General features: G+C 40.5%; 1 protein-coding gene across 2 annotated transcripts in view; it reads right to left on the bottom strand.

Annotated features, from left to right (window-relative positions):
• Nucleotides 1–18,867, bottom strand: part of tmem132e (transmembrane protein 132E) — a 270,213-nt gene that overhangs the window by 36,461 nt on the left and 214,885 nt on the right. For both annotated transcript variants that reach the window (XM_077504355.1, XM_077504356.1), the window contains 2 exons: nt 7,675–7,815; nt 362–554 (listed from right to left, as the gene is read on the bottom strand). In XM_077504355.1, coding sequence (XP_077360481.1) covers nt 362–554; nt 7,675–7,815 — 334 coding nt within the window. The remainder of the gene's footprint in view (nt 1–361; nt 555–7,674; nt 7,816–18,867) is intronic.

The raw sequence follows: 18,867 nt of genomic DNA, 5'->3' as shown, positions 1-18,867 counted from the left end.
AGCTAGCAACCGAGCTAGCTAGCATCTATCCAGCTATATAGCTATCCATCTAGCCATCCATGGTACCTAGCTAGCAACCTAGCTAGCAACCGAGCTAGCTAGCATCTATCCAGCTACATAGCTATCCATCCATCCACCATCCATAGTACCTAGCTAGCAACCGAGCTAGCTAGCATCTATCCAGCTAGCTAGCATCTATCCAGCTACATATCCATCCATCCATCCATCCATCCATCCATCGTACCTAGCTAGCAAATGAGCTAGCTAGTATCTATCCAGCTAGCTAGCATCTATCCAGCTACATAGCCATCCATCCATCCATCCATCCATCCATCCATGACGTGATGTGTGTTGAACTGACCATGGCCAGTGGCAGTATGGCCTGGATGTCCCGCTGGACCACGGTGAGCTCGGTGACCACCTTCTCAGACTCGGGTGCGGGGCTCTGACCCTTGTAGTCGATGTTCCAGTTGATGCGCCGCGTCACCGACAGGCTGGTGAAGTTCTCCATCTCAAAGTCCAGCTGCATCACCTCGGCGTTGTCCGCCACCTCCCTAAAAAAACATGCAAAAAAAAAAAAAAGACAACAATGAAAAAACAGTTCAGTTGAATTTCGTTGACCATGATGGTGGACCTTGGGATGCCAAGCATTTTTTTTATTTTTATTTTATTTAAATGTGATTTTTGGTTTAAGAACCAGCGTTACAGTGGAATGACAAAACGTCCTGAAGTCCCCTTCGATGCACTGACATTTTTAGCCCTAATGGAGATTGGCACTTTTCTTGGGGGCTTCGACTGGCGTATCAAACATGCAGGAATTAATCAGAGCCCCCGCCTCGCCCCTGTGTGCCGATGAAAACAGCTCTCGTCAATAAACAATCACCGCGCTTTAATCTGGATGCTCACGTAGATTGCAAATTTAAGTTGGAGCCTCTCACTTGCAAATAATTGCCATTTTCTCCGCACTGATCGATCGCGTTTTTTTTTCTCTCTCTTTCGCCCTTGGACTGTATACACCACAAAGCGATTTCAAATTGACTTTTGTCCGTCAACGGATAAAAAAAAAAAAAAAAAAAAAAGTGTCAAGTAATACCCTTGCTGGACGTTTAAGTGGAGTCAGCCACGGAGAGCCGTTCAACGTGATCGTCTTATAATGAAAACGTCAACGATTACGCTGAAGACGCGTCGGCGGTACGGCCCGAGGGGATCGCGCAATCGTGGAGTCCAAACGCTGCACAAAACTTGTTTTCCCGGCACGGTGTAATTACCCGCACTTGACATTTTGACGCCGTTGATGAGATTGGATCCAGGAAGACAAAAGTCTTTGGATTATAGGGTGACCTTTTTGTTGGATTATTCACTCCTTATGTCGCTAATTAATAGAGGTGTGCAAAATTTCCGATTCTTAGATTATTCACGATTCGGCCGTGGAACAATCGAGAACGATTCACAAAAGTCAAAATTCCGATTATATAAATATGCCAAGGGAACCGAAACTAAAAGTGGACCGGAGCGGAAAGTACGCGGAACTGAAACGCAGTAGCGCGCGCGGTCTTCGGGACGCTTAATGGGACGGACCGAGAGTACACATCCACAACTCACGCCTCGAGATTCAAAACAACAACAAGCATGGCTGAGCTGACCAACCCACCTCTTCGTGAGATCAGACCTGCTCCGAAAAGGCAAACAACTTCAGGCGGAAGTATCAGCTAGCTGGCTGCAGTGCGTCGGTTAGCGTTCTACAGGGCGCCGCGCAGTGATACGAACGAACGAACAGAAAAGTAGTGGCTGGCGGTAATGGCGTCTGACTTTATTCAGAAAAGAGTATTGTGGTGGAAATGTATCACGCTTTTGAAAACAAATAGTTTTTAGAAGAAAAAGGCTTTATTTCCGAGACCCCAGCCAACTTGCTGGACTATTTTCCTCTCGTCCAACGTCGAACATGAACGCGTGTCACCGAACGCTGTCAGAAAGAAGTCAGTGCTGATCGCACACACGGGAGGTGAGGATCAAATTGAGATTCATGTTAAAAAAGCCGAACGATCCCTTTAATGTTTACACGTTCATGTTTACACAAGTTAAAAAGCAGAAAAGCACTTGAGTTTTTTTTTTTTTTTGTACCTCTGAGAAACTTTAATGTTTACATGTTCATCTTTACACAACTTAAAAAGCAGGAAAGCACTTTTTTTTTTTTTTTTTAGGCATTTGTATTGAAGTAGTAGTTCACATTGTCTTTCATTTATATCTCAGTGCACTTTTGAGTGGATAAAAATAATATATTTTTGCTCAATGCTATGTTTTATTCTGTTGAAGACTGAATATACTTAAAAGCTGTTGTTACAGAATGAGGACTTGAGTATTTTATTTACTGTTTTGAACTGTTAACTTGATACTGAAATAGTAGTTTATTTAGGCCTGAGAGGACTTTTGTACTATTTTTGTAACTAATGTACGAAACATTAAAAGCACCAAAATACATTGTTTTTTTTCTGCTGCCTGGGGGGAAATCAATAATCGTTTTATAATCGAATCGTAGCCTCTGAATCGTAATCGCAATCGAATCGTGAGGTGCCCCAAGATTCCCACCTCTACTAATTAATGTCTCTACTATGAGGTAGCGCAATCGTGCAGTGATGGCAACGATTTATCGCCCCACTTCTGACACCGATTTAGTATTACCAAACTACGAGTCACTCATCTCCATACAAGAAGCCAAAGATTCACTTTTAACTAGTTTGCAGGCGAAAGAAGTTAAATATAACATCAGCTATGAGGTTGATATCCCACTTCTGACACCGTTTGTAAAGAAAGTCTGAGGGATGGTTAAAAAAAAAAATACACCCACCACATATTTTTCACAACAGTTATGACTAGTTGAGCTACATCTTCAGACTCGTGCATCCAACGAGAAAAGCATCCCACTTCCTTCACCATTCAAGCATCCGTCACATAGTACCTGTCACCAAGATTATCTAGAGTTGAAAATCTGGCACACTGACAGTGATAGCAATGATCTAGACAATTTAGCATCACAGCTAGCGTTGGCGCGTTCCTTCCCAAGATTTAACATCCCACTTCTGACGCCAATTTAATTACACAGTTAACTGAGAGACCCATGTTGAAAAACGTACACACCCACCTCCACAGTAAAGAACCAAGGTATTTGTCATTGTGTGACGGCTCCTTTGCAAGACTTGGCATGCCACTTCTGACACCAATTTGTTATCATGCAATTCTGAGTTATGGAACCCTCAAACTACTTTTAACCTCTATCCAACTTTTTGCAAAATAAGCTACTAAATGTGGCATTTTTCTTAATATAGAATCCAAAAAATAAAAATAAAAATAACACTGAATAATTCAGCCGCCCCCCAAAAAAGGAAGTGACGACCTTGTTGGCTGTTTTCTAATTCCTCCTCGTCCCGGCGTTATTAATATGGAACAGCCATTGACCACGATCAATAATGTATCGGCCCACACGCGTCAACCGTGAGCAACTGCTATGGTGGAAAGAAGAGGGGAAAAAAAGCAAAAAGCAGAGGGGTCACGGAAGATAAATGAACCGCGGGTGTGATGTGATGAAGAGAAAAGCGTCGGGCAAAAATAGAATAATGAAGTGAGTAACGCGAGGAAGAGATGAGCTGCGCGCAACCTCTTCGTCATCGGCCGTGAGATGCGCCAGCTACTTTTGCGGGTTACGCCGAGGACAAGCGGCTAAAACATATTGGATTGTCTTTAGTGATACTCCTAACGCATTACGACAATTTAAGAGGGTACTTAAGGGAATAATTGTCTGGGGATTTGTATTTTTTTTTTTTTCGTTAAAGGGTGGTGAGATGGGGGAGGCGGGTTCATTTAAAGTATCCGCGTATTCCTCCATAACACCTCAAGCTTTACGCGTAAAGTCTACCCGAGCGTGAAAGGGAGGGATGCGAGGGGGGACTAAAAAGGATATAATGTTCTTTATAAGAATATATCATAAAAAAAAAAGGGATTTGTTGCTACGTGCCAACTGAAGCATTAAAGTATTATTAGCTGTAACACGCAGGCCAGGAAAAAGCAGGTGGATAAGAAAAATACAGACAATGCTAATCGGTACATTCATATATATTCATACGTATATTCATATGGTGCTGCCATCTTGACCGTTTACTAATATGAAGAACGCAGAGTACGATCTTCCTAAGAATGCACTCGAGAACCTACGTCCAAAGAACGCTAGGCTCTTTGGTTGAAGCTAGCAGACAAGAAGAACATCCGGGTATTTTTTTGAATTTATGCGTACTTTCAATTAGAACATGACTTGGGCCGCGACCAATGAGGTTTCACCAGATAACACGGTCGCAAGAACGGCCATGAACGACAGTTGAGAAATGGCCCTTGCCTTTGATGTTTTTTTGTTTGTTTGTTTTTTACCAATTAAAAAGTCAGCTTTTTTTAGGACGTTATTGTGCTGCTACAATTCTAAATGCTATGCTAAAATTCCGCAAAATATCAAAGACAATCCTGATAATGTCTCAAATTCAGCGCATCGTTTTGGGCATCAGCCTTTGATGTTATTTTCGAACCAATGAATTTGTCAGCTTTTGTTCTTTTGAGAAGTGAGTGTGCTGTTATTAATGATAAAATTCAGCAAAGGATGAAAGACATGAATGATATTTACTGACTGGAATTGAGCGCAAAACACTGAAGATGTCTTTTGAGACTGTGCCAGCGCATCTTCGCCTTTGATGTTCCTTTAGAACCAACAAATTTGTTAGCTTTTGTTCTTTGAGAAGCGATTGTGTTGCTATTATTGCTAAAAAATCCACAAAAGGTCAAATATATTAATGATATTTAGTGACTGTAATTCAGCGTAACACTTAGAATTTGTTTCGGGCACTACCTAGGCATTTTGCTTTTGTCGTTATTTTATAACTAATCTATCAGCTTTTGTTCTAAAATTCAGCAAAACATCCAAGACACAAATAGTGTCAATTGGGTGGTAATTACCGCAACACACTTAATACATCTTTAGGGCAATGGCAGGGCATCTAGCCTTTTGATGTTCTTGCAGAACCGATGTATTCAATACAAAATTCAACCTAAACATCAAAGAGAGTGATCTGTGGAGACTGGAAATCTCTACAAAATGCTTAGAACAGGTTTTGAGACACTGCCATGACATCTCAACTTTGATGTATATATATATTTTTTTAAGAACCAATTGTTTTTTTCAGTGTAAAAGGTAATTGAAGTGATTCATTGTGATATTAAATTCTGCTAAAGATCAAAAACAATAATAATCATATCCTGTGACTCCAACTGTTCTGAGCCAATGCCTGGGTATCCTGTCTATTATTAGTCTTTCACATTTTCCGGCTATTTCTCATTATTTAAGCGTCGATGCTGCTAGTACTCATGTTGAAATTGAGCAAAAGATCAAAGGCAATCCTGATATATAATAAGCAGAATTTTGTCCAACATGCTGAGAACGTGTTTGGAAGCAATTCTGGGACATGTTGCCTTTGATGTTCTTTTAGAACCAATGGATTCCTCAGCTCTTCTTTGTGAAAGTGACGGTTCCGCATTCTATATTTTTACTAAAATTCAGCAAAAGATCAAAGGTGTGCTGAGAAAGTGTTTTAGGACAATGCCAGGACATCTTTGGCACCTTTGATGTCCACTTTGAACCAATTGATTTTTTTACTGATGGCGTTGTTGTTAATTATGCCAAAACTCAGCAAATGAGCAAAGGCATGGAATCTAGTAGTGTTCATGCTACTATTCTTGAAGTTCTTCTTTGCCTATTATCGTATGTATGTTAAAAAAAAAAAAAAAGAAAAAAGAAAAAAGAAAAAAGCAACATAAGATTTGATCACAAGCACAGCCAATTTAGTCCACATTTAGGATTTCCCATGGAATATAATCCATTCCTGGTTCAAACTGCTGCCATCATAAAACGTTTATGAAAACACGGCGGTATCGGCATCGTGAGGTTTCAACACAAATAACACGAAGAGGCGCTATTCTCGTATGCTTGTCTCTGCACATGTTCCGTGTCAAAGGCAGGTGTCGCGGCACCTTTCTCGCCTTGTCGTCTAAATAATGGATGAGGCAAGTTTTCTCCCAGAAGCCGCTGACATAATTACCGCTCTCTGACAAGCGCTCACGTCAAGAGCCTTTGCCACGTTGTCAGTCGCTGAACTCAACTCCCGAATGAGGAACAAAAAAACAACAACAAAAACCACCTGCAATACAGAATGACGCATGTGTTTAAAGGGATTGATTTCTGACTTTTTTGGACTTAAGTTTTTTTTTTTTTTTTTTTTTGTCAGATAGAAAATGCTCTTCAACCGTTAAAATAAGAAATAAAAATGTCAAAATGTTGATGGGGAAAGCTCACACTGTCAAAAGGAAAAAAAAATGTTTTTAAATATTAACTCATTTGCTCCCAAAAATGTATTAATACGTTCTATTTTAAATATTACCATGGTCCCAAAGACGTATTTATACGTTTTTATGGGTTTTATATGCTAGAGCATACAGAGCCTTTGTTGCAGCCTCTGAACTGAAGAGAATACTTGAAGCAATGGTAGTAATTACAAAAACGGGCAGCAGGTGGCAGCAGAGTGCAAGAGATCAACCAGGACCATGTTACAAAAAGCTCTTTTCCCCGCTGTTGTAAACAGATTTGTGAATAATGATGAAACTTAGCTATATCCTAATGCTAATTAGCTGCAAAATGGAAACGGATACAAATATACTTTGTTTCCTGATGAAAGAAGATACTTTAATCTTTTTTTTGCTAGGCTGCATGTTTTTATAGCAATAGAACACAATATTCTGTGGGCCTTGCAAAATCAGTCAAAATCCAGCAAAACAGCCGGGAGTGAAGGGGATTGCTTCAGTGAAAATGGCTGCCAGTGAATGAGTTTAATCATTTATTCCTGCAAAATTAAGACTTTTTTTTTCTCGTGACATTACTCAGCTGTTAAGTTGTGATATTTTAACAATGTTGGGAAAAATTGTCGTGAAGTTATGAGGAAAATGTCATAATGATACAGAAAAAAGTTATGAGGAAATACTACGACTACATTCCTGGGAGTTTATATTGTTGTCAAGTTTCAATAATGAAGTTATTTTATAAAAAAAAGTTGTCCTATTGCAACTATTAAAAAAATATGTTACCACTTTACTGAGAGGAAGTTAAGCTGTTGTGAAATTGCAATAAATAAACTGTGATGTCATGAAACGTCAAAAGTTAAAATCATAATTTTTGCAGAATAAATGTGCAATATTACAATTGTTTTTCTCATAATACTATGAACACATTTTTGTGAATTTATATTGTGAAGCTACTATAATTATGTTGTCATTTCATTAACCAAATTTGTCATATTAACAGAAGAAAAAAATCATGTTAAAAAAAATGAATACATAGCGTAGTCTAAAAAAAAAGTTGTTAAAAAAGTTGTAATATTTCGTTTTTACTGAGATGAAATTAAGTTGTGAAGTTATTGAAGCGAAAGCATAATCTATTTTCTGGTAACACAACTATATTCTCGTGAATTTACATTGCTTCAAAGTTACGATTTACTATGTTGTCAATTTGTAGAATGAAGTCCTAATATTATGAGAAAAAAAATGTTATTTTAAAAATGACGTATTATTATTGTAACTATATGAACTCACCCTTGCTTGACTGCTTTGTTCTTGTTGACATCAATGGTGGTGATGGAATGTTTGGCACCAGAAAGAACCTCCCAGTCCACTTTCCACTGGGCGTTCTTGGACTTGGTCTGGATCAGGTTCACCCCTTTCTTAGCTTTCACCCTGCGGGGGTAGGGAGAGGGAGACAGACAGAGAGAGACAGAGATAAAAAAAAAAAGTTTTATTACATGAAATGATTTATGTGATGGGTCGGAGGTCGGCGCCCCCTCCCATGCGCGGCCGCCCGCCTCCGCGCCTCGGCGTCACGGCCAAAGTAATTCCGCAGATGAATCAATAAGTGAGATGAATGAAGACGGCGGAGGGAGAGATAAACGAGAGCGGAAAAAGCTGCGACCGCTCTCGGGTCAGAATGTGTCGCCGACGCTTTTGCGCCGGATTAAAAGGAGGACGGCTCACCGCCCGCACATTGCCAACACATTAAAAGGTGTTAGCAACGGTCATGAGAGGTAACCGTGTATAAATATTTTGTTATTGTAGCTACTTAAATACTACCAAAGCAATAAAAAATACACAAACTGTCGCCTTTCACCCTGAAGCTGTCTCCAATTACGTAAACCATAATAAATCGTTGAATGGTGTTATATGCATTCCCTTTCATTAGGTGGCGGTAATGCACCAAAAGTATTTCACCAACCAGTAAAAGAAAGTAGAAGAAAGAGATGAAGTAGTAGTCATAGCAACTAATGTATGTCCTTAGCTTGCTGCCTCCGCCACTGCTCTGAATATATGACTTGATAGCCGATAGACCAAGACTTTTGAGGTCGAGAGGACGCCATATTGCTCCTCCGAAGAAACGTTTCTCGGCATACGATCCTGTTCATTTACAGTACCCAAATTGGAGAACATTTGAGACACTACTTAGTAGAAACAACATGATTTATGGTGTTCTAAATTTGTTAAACATAAACAAGAGGACTTCAGACATTTTGCAACTTGCCTTAAATACATTATTCACATGCCTAATGATGTTTACAGGAGGAAACTTGTATATATATATATATATATATTTTGAAAGATTCTAACTGTAATTCTACAAAAGATCCCTCTGCCAAATCTAATATTGGGGTTTAAGGAACTGAGTGATAAAAGAAAAAGGTGGTCTTCAAAACAGTGCATACTGTCCACTAGTCTGCTCGCGAGGTGGGAGGAGCAAGATGGCTGCCCGGTGACTTCAACAGCTTGCACGGGCGTGTATGGCCCATCAGCTATCCAGTCATATATTCAGGTCAGTGGCCTCCTCTCACGACTATCAACGAAGCTAGCTCGCTAAGTTAGCATGCGGCATCACAACAATGCCCCCCCCCCTCCCCCTTACCCATTTAGAGTCATTGGACTACTTTTCAAAGGTAGGTCAATAATGATTCTTGTTTAAAAGGTTGTTCATTATTAAGTGAAACGTGATATTTTCTCCTCTGGATGAATGAATAATATATAATAATTTGGGGTGGCTCAGTAATCCTCATTTTTGTCCGCCTTAAAGACTTCGGGCAGAAGCATCCGTCACAGGTTGCAGCGATTAGAAGATTGTTTCCTGTTGTTGCACCTTCTTATTAGAGACGACGCACGGCAATTAGATGAAACGGAAATATGTAACGCTTAACAAATCATCCAGCCTTTGATGTCAGCTTAGAAAAAAAACAGAAGAGAGGCTAAACAAGGTGACCCAGTTGCCGCTTGATTACTCGACGCAAATATTTGGGCTAGCAGACGTTAATTATGCTTTATTGTAGCGACACGCTCCCCCTGCCGACAAACAACCCCGTTTACTATCCATGACCTTTGTTAACCCGCAGCCTCCTAAAGACCGCAGCATATTCATCACCTCATATATGTTGGATTTTATTTTTTTCCTTTCATTTTTTTTTTTTTTTTAATCAGATGGCGCCTCTCCGGCAAGCCAGCGTTGGTTTAGCTAAATGAGAGCGAAACAGCGGGACCCGCGGGAGCTCCCGCACGGAATCCGACTCCCCGTCGAAGAGCGTTAACGCTGATTAATGAGAACGGCTTCCGACTGATGTCGAACATTAAGCAGCTGTGATGCGGACGCCAGGGAAATGGAGGCAGGCTGCAGCGCACGAGCGCGCGGTCGACATGTTTGCATCGTTACTGGTTGTGAAAGGGGAGGAAAAGTTAATTATTATTATTTGAAACAATTTGGTTCAATTCAATCCTCTTAAAGATTTTTAATTGTGCATTGTATTTTAAGTATTTCATCTAAAAACACATTTTTTAAATGTATTTTTTGTTCATTTTAGTTTAATTTGTTGACGTAACAAAATTGTTCTTGCCTACGTTTGTGTTGTAATTCTACGCCGTTTGTTTCCATTCCAGTGTAAACACGCGGGTCTGTCTCGACAGTGAGCTCACAGTTTGGTTTTAATTTCACGTTGTGTAATAAAAAGATCCAGCAGACCGACAGCAGAGGATCCTTTTCCCGATAACGTCTCTCCAAGGGAGAAATGCGAGTCGCGAGACCATGAAGTCATTTTTGAAAACTCCCATGGACCTCACATAAACAAGCCCGCTCTTTTACAAACATTCGATGGTCGCTCCACAACGTTGTGTGCATCCATTTGATATATCAAGGAGTAACATAGGTCATTTGTTCTTCACAATTTATCTTATTTATGGTTGTTTCTATGCATTTCTCCTGAATAGTCACATTTTACAGTAAACTTGAACTTGTGCTCGCTCCACAATGTTGTGTGCATTCATAATTATGTTGGTTTGTTTATTTGCTTTGCCCAGTCGTGACATTTTTTATGTGTGTATTTTTCCATTATAGTCCCTTTTACCAGGTAAACTAGGAAATGTGGTCACTCCACAATGTTGTGTGCATTCATAATTGTGTTTGTTTGTTTGGCCCAGTCCGAACATTTTTTAACTATTTTCTCATCATAGTCCCTTCTTCCTATAATAAAATAGGAGATGTGGTCGCTCCCCAATGCTGTATACAAGTTTACAAACCAAAATAGCTTCCACTCCTCTTAGGGTTGCTATGCATTTCGACATCAACATTCCCCTTTTTCCAGTAGACTTCACAATATTGTGTTCCAGGGAGGAACCCTGCCCCTTTCAGCCTCATTTGCCGCCATGTTTACATATTTTATCCAAAAGATTGGCGTTTTATAGTAAACTTTGACATGGTCGCTCCACAATGTTGTGTGCATCCATGTTTATATTTTTGAGCTGTTACTCCTATTTGTCCTGCTTAGTCCACCTCGTTTTTTGCCCTGTCTACCTATTTCTCCATAACAGTCCCTGTTTTCCAAGTCATGGTCATTCCACAATGTTGTGGGCATTCATGTTCAGGTACCAGGAAGCTATGTCACTTATTTTTTTACAGCCCACTCCACCTCACTTGTTACCATTTCTACGCATTTCTTCATAAATGTCAATTTTTTTTCTCCAGTCACCTCTGACATGTGGTCACTCCACAGTGTTGTGTGCGTCAATTTGGCATCAAAGAAGTGCAGTACTTAAAATTCAGAGCACTTTATCCAAAAGCCGAGCACAGCCATTAAATGGAGGCCTTCTCCAAGAAGTCAAGCACCTTTGGGACGCTGATGGTTCTCTCGGCTGCAATAATCACTCACAAAAGTTCCACCTCAAGATGAGGAAAATAAAAGTTTCCTTACAAGAGATCCAGCGGGAACAAAGCAGAGAAGGGGGGTGATCTTGATTGCCGGCAATTTCCCGCAGGTATAAACTGCCCTTTTTTGTTACTTTCACCAACACAGGAATGTAATTTACTCCATGCCACTTGTCAAACAGCCAAGTATAAATTATGTTGTAGAACAGAGCTGGTGAGGGTGTGATATTTCTGGAGCTGTGCGTGACAGAAAAAAAATAATAATAATAATATTTATTTTTTTAAACGAAACAATCCTACAGGCACAAAGTCTTTTGTTTTTTTTCCAAGAATAAAGTTATTGCATTTTTACAAGAAAAAGTTGTATTTCCCCCCCACAAGATATTCTTATTTTTTTTGTTATTATTTTTTTAGGAACTGTATTTTTTACTTAAAAATAAAAATAAAAAATTCAAACATTTTCAAGAAAACAGTCAAAACTTTAAAAAAGTTATTGGGGGGCGGGAACAGAAGAAACTTGAAAACCAGTGAAATTCTTTTCAAATAAATGTTACCTGAAAGATAATCTATTTAATAGAGAATGCATACGCTAACCCCGGGTTTTCACCGGTTGCGGTTGCGGTGCGGTTGCGGTGCGGTGCGGCGCCGCAAGCAATTAGATTCCATTCATTCGAATGGTGCAGTCTACACCGCTTGCGGGTGCGTTGCGTGTTGACTGCGGAAGGCCTGCGGCGTGCCGCAAGCCTTCCGCAAGGATAGCCTATTTTCTATTTTTGCCGGACGCCGCATGCGGTAGGCCTCCGGCAAATGGCAAGCTAGCACAAAACACATCGAGCGGGACAGGAAGACCGACGCAGTTTCAAAATAAATTTCCGGTTACCTTTCAGAATAAAACACTCGCCAGCTCGTATTTCGCAAGCTTATCAGCAGAACGTGACGTGGGCGTCGCCGGGCCATGTGCTCATTCACGGTTTAGACACCAGCGAACATGGACGCGGAGAGGTTTAATAAATTGGAGGTGGAAAACCACAAAATAATATATGACACGGCACATCCTTTTTATAAGGACTGTAATGTATTGTGAGTTTGATGTTCGCGATTGCTTGTTGTGCCCGTCTCGCTTGCCGTACTGAGCGGCAGCCGGACGCGGAAGACAGAAATAAAGAGTGGCGCTCGCCTTGAGCACGCACTGACCCGACTCTCGTTATTAATATACTTTACAAGGACAACCAAAAAAAAGATGCTGCATGGAATCTCATAGCAGAAGAAGCACAGACTTTCTGTATGTTTGTCGTTGTGAAATGCCACATGATCGCGCGCGCGCGGTCCCGCGAGACACGTTGGGAAGTGGGCGGCGACGGAGCTGCCGGACCGCAGCTGTGCGGAGCCGGTGTGGATTGACAAAAAAATTGACCCGTCCGGAGCACGCAGTCAAGACGCACCGCACCGCAACCGCACCGCAACCGCAGTCAGTGAAAACCCGGGGTAAGTATTCTTACAGGAATAAAGTTGCATTCATTTGAAAATAAGCCTGACAAGGATAAAATATTTTTTTCAACTCAATATTGCCGCGACTGTTGAATATCCTTTGACACAGTTGTTTGGCATCCCGCTTGCTTACGGTTCTGATCCCACCTCTGACGGTGGCAAATTATCACAGGCACAATGCATCTATTTTCTGTTTTTGTTTTGTTTTTTAAAGCAGAACACAAGCATTTTCCCGGCGGGGAAGAAGCTCCTGCTGAGTGGGGTGCGAGTCAGCAGAAACCCCCCGAAGCCGCAGAATGTCACACCTGCGGGATAAAGACGAAACGTTTCCGTCATTGTTGCCAATTAATCTCGGAGGGCGCTCGTGGAAATTGCGGTTAAAAATAGCCGCCGCCCCTTCGGGACTACCGGGAGGGGAGTAATTACGCGCAGTCGTTAGCAAAGGTCGCATTCGTTGAGCCGGGATGATTTTTCATGAGCGATGAGTGATGATGAGGACGATGATGAGGACTTCACCTGCCCGCCCCGACACTCTGTTCAGTTGTGTTTGAGCCGAATCATCAAAACAAAACAATTACGCATTTTACGGCAAGAAACTATTGGAAAATTAGCAATTTGGAATCTTTCCAGAGTAAAGAGGAACTTTTGCTCAAAAAACAAAAAAAGGAATCTGTGCTTTTTGCTTTATTTTAGCAATCGTCGAGTGCCGGCAGCATTTTGTCGACGGTTGACGTCAGCGTCGTTGTAATGGTCCACAACGGAGTACCGCAATCAGCGTTTATTTGTCAAAGCGCATAAAAGTGCCCGGTCCCGAGCGGCCCCTTTCAAAAGTAAAACAAATGACATGTCGGCGCGCACGGAAAAGCTCGCAGACAAATAAGAACGTGCACTTAGTTTGAATTATACATATCCTGCCGGGATGAAATTTGTCGTGTCGGCAGTGGTGCAAAGTGTCCCGCCAAGGGAACTAATGGAGCTTCTTCCTTGGCCAGGACAGGATGGGAAAAAAAAGAAAAAAAAAAGAAAAAAAGAACTTTAGCATCCAATTTTAGCCATTGCACTAATGCCAATAGTGCTTCTCGGACATTTAAGTGCTGACATCTTGTTTGTTTACTTTCATGTCGCCATCCATCAGGGACGGGAGCACTTGCAAAAAAAGTTCTCTTTGGTTTACGGTGGCCTGGACTAAATACCGCAGAGGCTTTTTTTTTTCTTTTTTTTTTCTAAAAATAAGATTTTGAACTTTATACTTCAAAAAATGTGTATGTATTTCTGATACAGTAGTCTGATTAAAGTTACTTTTAAATCAAGTACTTAGTAACTACATTACATTTTTTAGGTAACTGGCAACAAGACTGATGAGAATTATATAAGCTTAAATAAAAATCTATTTTTTTTAAATAAAATTTTCATTTTAATTTTTTAAAATACAAATCCTATTTCGAAGGAAAAAAAATCCAATCTCACGGGAATGATGATGTAAGATTTGGAGAAAAAGGTCACTTAAAGGGATACCTGACTCATTGAGCCATTTTCAGCAGTAAAAAGTTAATATTTTATCAATAATTAATGTGTTAACATCATTATTTTTATGTACAATTAATACCTTTAAAAAGTTAATGTTCTACTTGCTGTCGACTGATGATGACGACATCACCTGTGCTGAGGAAGTACGTAACGACCAATCATGGCTCAGTTTACTGACCAAACCTAAAAAAACAGGTGAGCCATGATTGGCCGTTATCTACTTCTTCAGCACAGGTGATGTCGTCATCAGTTGACAGCAAATAGAAAAATTTCAATAACGAACTTAACAAATTCATTCTGGACAAAATAACTTTTCACTGCTCTTTGAGTATTATGTTCCAAGAAGTTTTTTTTTTTGTCAAATCCCCGAGAGCAAATTTCAAACAACAATGAAGTATTTTTTCAAGAAAATGTTAACATTTTTCACATTTCTGACTGAGTGCTATCCTTCAGCCTGTTAAGCCAGCTTGTGCGCGTCCACCTGGCTCCTGTAAATCAAACAAATGAGACTTAAGCCATGTGTTAGGGATTTGGCTATAGTTAGCCTAGCATTTAGCGCAAACGTGCACGGAAAGCTGGCGAATCGCTCCGCCAAATGAAGTAAGCCGCTCGGCCGGATTACCGCACCTTCAGTGCAGTCATCCCGTTGCATCACGGCGATTTTAATTGTTTTATACCACGATTAGCAACAACCTCCGCTCACCCCCTCGCCCCCCCGGTCGCGGCATTCCGTGCGGAACGCTCGCTCTCGGACGTCAATTATTATTCCGAGCGGTACGACTCTCCGGGCGAGCCACAATCAGAGAAGTCGCCGGCGTCCAATTTATTTGATGAGGCCAGTCGGGCTGAGACGTGCAGAAGGGGGAGGACAGACGGAATCGAAATAAAAAGAACAAGCAGCCTCACTGCAACCTTGACTCGGCATTCTGTTGTAATAACAATAATAACCCGACCATGGTTGAGCGGACAGCGGTTGGCTTTCAATATGGCGCGCTGACTCACGCCTCACAGCTTACGTTGACATTACAATTCGAGCACTCGGTCGAGCGTGACGTGACAGCGGTCGTTACGCCGCCGTGGGAGTGGACTAGACTTGCAAATACAGATGATAGAATACACTCAACGGGATGCCAGACAGAGGTCGTTGTTGTTGTTAGGGCTATTTTCTCAATCAATCAAACTTTATTCATTTAGCACCTTTCATACATGACAAATGCAACTCAAGGTGCTAAACAATTAAAACATCCATAATGCAATAATAATAAAAAGAAAAAACACCCTCCATACGCACACACAACAAAAAAGACAAAAGAAAACATGGTGGGGCACAGAGAAACCCCATGAGGAAACAGGAACCAGGAAGGATCTAAAAACTACTAAATACAGACGATAGAATACACTCAACAGTATATCGGACAAAGGTCGTTCTTGTTGTTAGGGCCCGGCCTATTAATCGGCAGGGAATGGCTATTTTGTCAATCAATCAAACTTTATTCATATACCACCTTACATACATGAAAAATGCAACTCAAGGTGCTAAACAATTAAAACATCCATTATGCAATAACACCCTCCCTAAGCACACACAACAAAAAAAACAAAAAAAACATGGTGAGGCACAGAGAAACCACGTGAGGAAACAGGAACCAGGAAACACTAGAGCTAAAAACTAAAAGACAATAAAATAAAACAGTTAAAGGCTAAAAGAAAACAGAATAAAAGGCAAAGGCAAAGCTAAAAGACAATAGGATAAAAGAAACTAGGAATTAAGAAAATAAAAAGATCAGGTTGACTGTTTTTTTTAAATACACAAACACATCCTGTGTGTAATCCTGCTGACTCACAAACGGCGACGAAAAAACTCCTCAGCCGAGCTCGACTGCCACGAGAGAGATCAAAGAAGCGCGGATGAAATTCAAAGATGTTTGGGCGGGGCATTGATTCCTGATGTACTCCTCATTTTCACGTGCGTTCTTTTCCCAGGGGACCTTCTCTTTCAAATTGGAGCGCTCCGAGTAAAACTAGCTCTCTCTGGGGACATTCACAACACGGAGTGTAAGAAAAGTCATGCCGCACACACACATAAGTGGACACACGCACGCACACACACACATTAAAAGTGAAGATGACAAATCGCAAAGGAACGGCCCACAGCTCCTGCCATGCAAAGTTAATGATCACACAGCCGAGGGCCTTGAACTTGAGCTCAAATACTTGAAAGAACTTTTTTCACTTTTCACTTTTTTCTTTGTCTCTTTGTATTTAACTTAATTACAGAAAACAAAGGCAAAGAAAAAAAAAGCCAACTAAAACAACTAATATCGGTCAATTAATCTTTGAGGCCCCACTTAATGGATCGCGTATTTGACAAATTTCGTTGGGCTGGGTATCGATTCTAATTTCCTTCAATTGATTTTGATTTCGGTTCACAAGAGTTCAGTTCAATTCGATTTAAAAATTTTTTCCGGTTTGATTCGATTCACATCAATTCAATCGGATATTGATTACTTATTGAACATCAATTCTTCTTAAATATCGAGGACATGATGAAAACCACATAAATATCGCAGAGGCTGCAACTGGTTAAATGATTTAGTTTATTAATGAAAGTAACGTGTTATAATTGATTAAATTGTACACAACATCAGCAAGGATGAGGTGAAAATATTTTCATATTTCTAATTCAATAATTGTAAATATAAATCAAAAAGATTCAGAATTTTTGAAAGTGCAAAAAAGTCAGGTGTTTCGTAATTTTAAGTTAGATTTTCTTGTGAATTTATGGGTAAAAGATATATAAAATATTCGATTCATGGTTTTATGAATCGACATCAGGCTTGAAAAGGAAAATCAATTCGATAGAGCATTTTATTTTATTTTTTTAAACCCAGCCCTAAAATTTTGTGTCCACTTGTCAACTGTAATTCCTCAACTCCATTTGAAATGAGAATAACTAGTGGCCAGCTAGCGTAAGAAGCTAATGTGGAAATCTACTCCGCAAGTCAAACTGTTAATTTATTTTTGTCTGAAATCTGATGAGAAAAAAAAAAAAAAGGGAAATGTTGTGAAAACAAAAGAAAACCCCATTAAAATGTAAATCTATCTTCTTCTGTGACATTTCTGCAGCATCTTTAGCAGAACATATCTAATTCCCGGGATGCAAACAGAGGAAATGACACCAAATAAAGCAGCCAGTGCGGAGAACCCTGACGGAAATTTGCCCGTCTATTCCCCGCCCGTGTCCTTTTATGAGCCGCCAACTCCGCTTACCGTAAACGACTCCGGGAGAGAATTGGCTAAGCGTGCAAAGTGGCGCGGGTGCATTTAAATGTTACTGTGGGAACGTTTGCAAAAAAAAAAAAAAAAAAAAAAAAAGAAATGCTTCCTTAGTGACGACAAAATGATCACTTAGCTCAAACGGCAATTCCAGGGAAAGGCGAGCGCAGAAAGGATGGCGCTCGCTACCACGATCCGGAACAAATGAATCTCTCTCCCAGTGCTTGGCAGCCAGCCGTTACTCTTCAGTCAATTAGGGACATCATCAACAAACAACAAAAAAGCAACACACGGGGCGGCTTGTGGGCATCAACATGCAAATTGTGCGAGACTGTGAGCCGTTTATCTCCAAAACTATAAAGTGCTTATCGGGAATGTTGATCATCAGACGACCTAGTTGCTAATTGCTTAAAGAGTCATGAGACAAAAAGGTGGGACTCAAGCAGTAAATGTCTCCAAAAAAAGTTGCTGAATTTGTTGCTAGTCATTTTTTGGGGCGAGAAAGAGCCGCTAGAGGGATACATGCTAAATATAGCGGCAAAGTTGGCAACACTGTCTTGCACTTGCAGTGGGTTATTTTATGAGATCTGATTTTTTTTTTTTTTTTTTTTACACTTCTTTTAAAGATACGGTGTCGAATTCCATTCCAAAAAATATTGATGTGATGCTCAAAACTTTTTTTTTTTTTTTTTTTTTTTTGGGTGTACCCAAGGCTTTGTTCTAGGTACCCCACCCTTCATTGACATCCAGCCTGCCAAATCCGAGGATGTGAAAGAACAACAGGTTTTGTTTTCCATTTCTAATCCCACCAAGCATTTGGGTTGCCCGGTAACAAAATCAACAGTTTGCCAGCCATGGGTACCTGTTTCTCCCTTTCCCCTGTTTTCTTGTTTCTTTTTTATTATTACGCCTCTTGCTCTCTCCCTCTTCTCGTCTCTCGAGCCTCTCGACTCAAGAGGCGGAACAATCAAGAAGGCGGACGGCTTGAGCTCCCTGACCACCCATTGCCATAAATTGTACACCAGCGACCTTAGTTTTTTTTTTTTAACCTTAAAAAGTTGAAGGTGTTTTTTTTCTTTTTTATTCAAACGATTTCTCCAACTCCTCCATCTTTTTCATCGTGCTGCCCTTTTGCAAAACAACCACGACGGATTAATTTCAAGCGAATATATATCAGGCGGAGCACTTTTGGGGGAAAATCAATGAAATATCACACCTGCCCGCCTGCATACCTAACGTGACGGCCAATGCGAAAAGTCCACGGAAGAAAA

Source organism: Festucalex cinctus, chromosome 18 (genome assembly GCF_051991245.1).
Source record: "Festucalex cinctus isolate MCC-2025b chromosome 18, RoL_Fcin_1.0, whole genome shotgun sequence".
Classification (NCBI taxonomy): Eukaryota; Metazoa; Chordata; class Actinopteri; order Syngnathiformes; family Syngnathidae; genus Festucalex; species Festucalex cinctus.
Note: the sequence above shows the minus strand (reverse complement) of the source record. Positions and strands in the feature narration are given on the sequence as shown.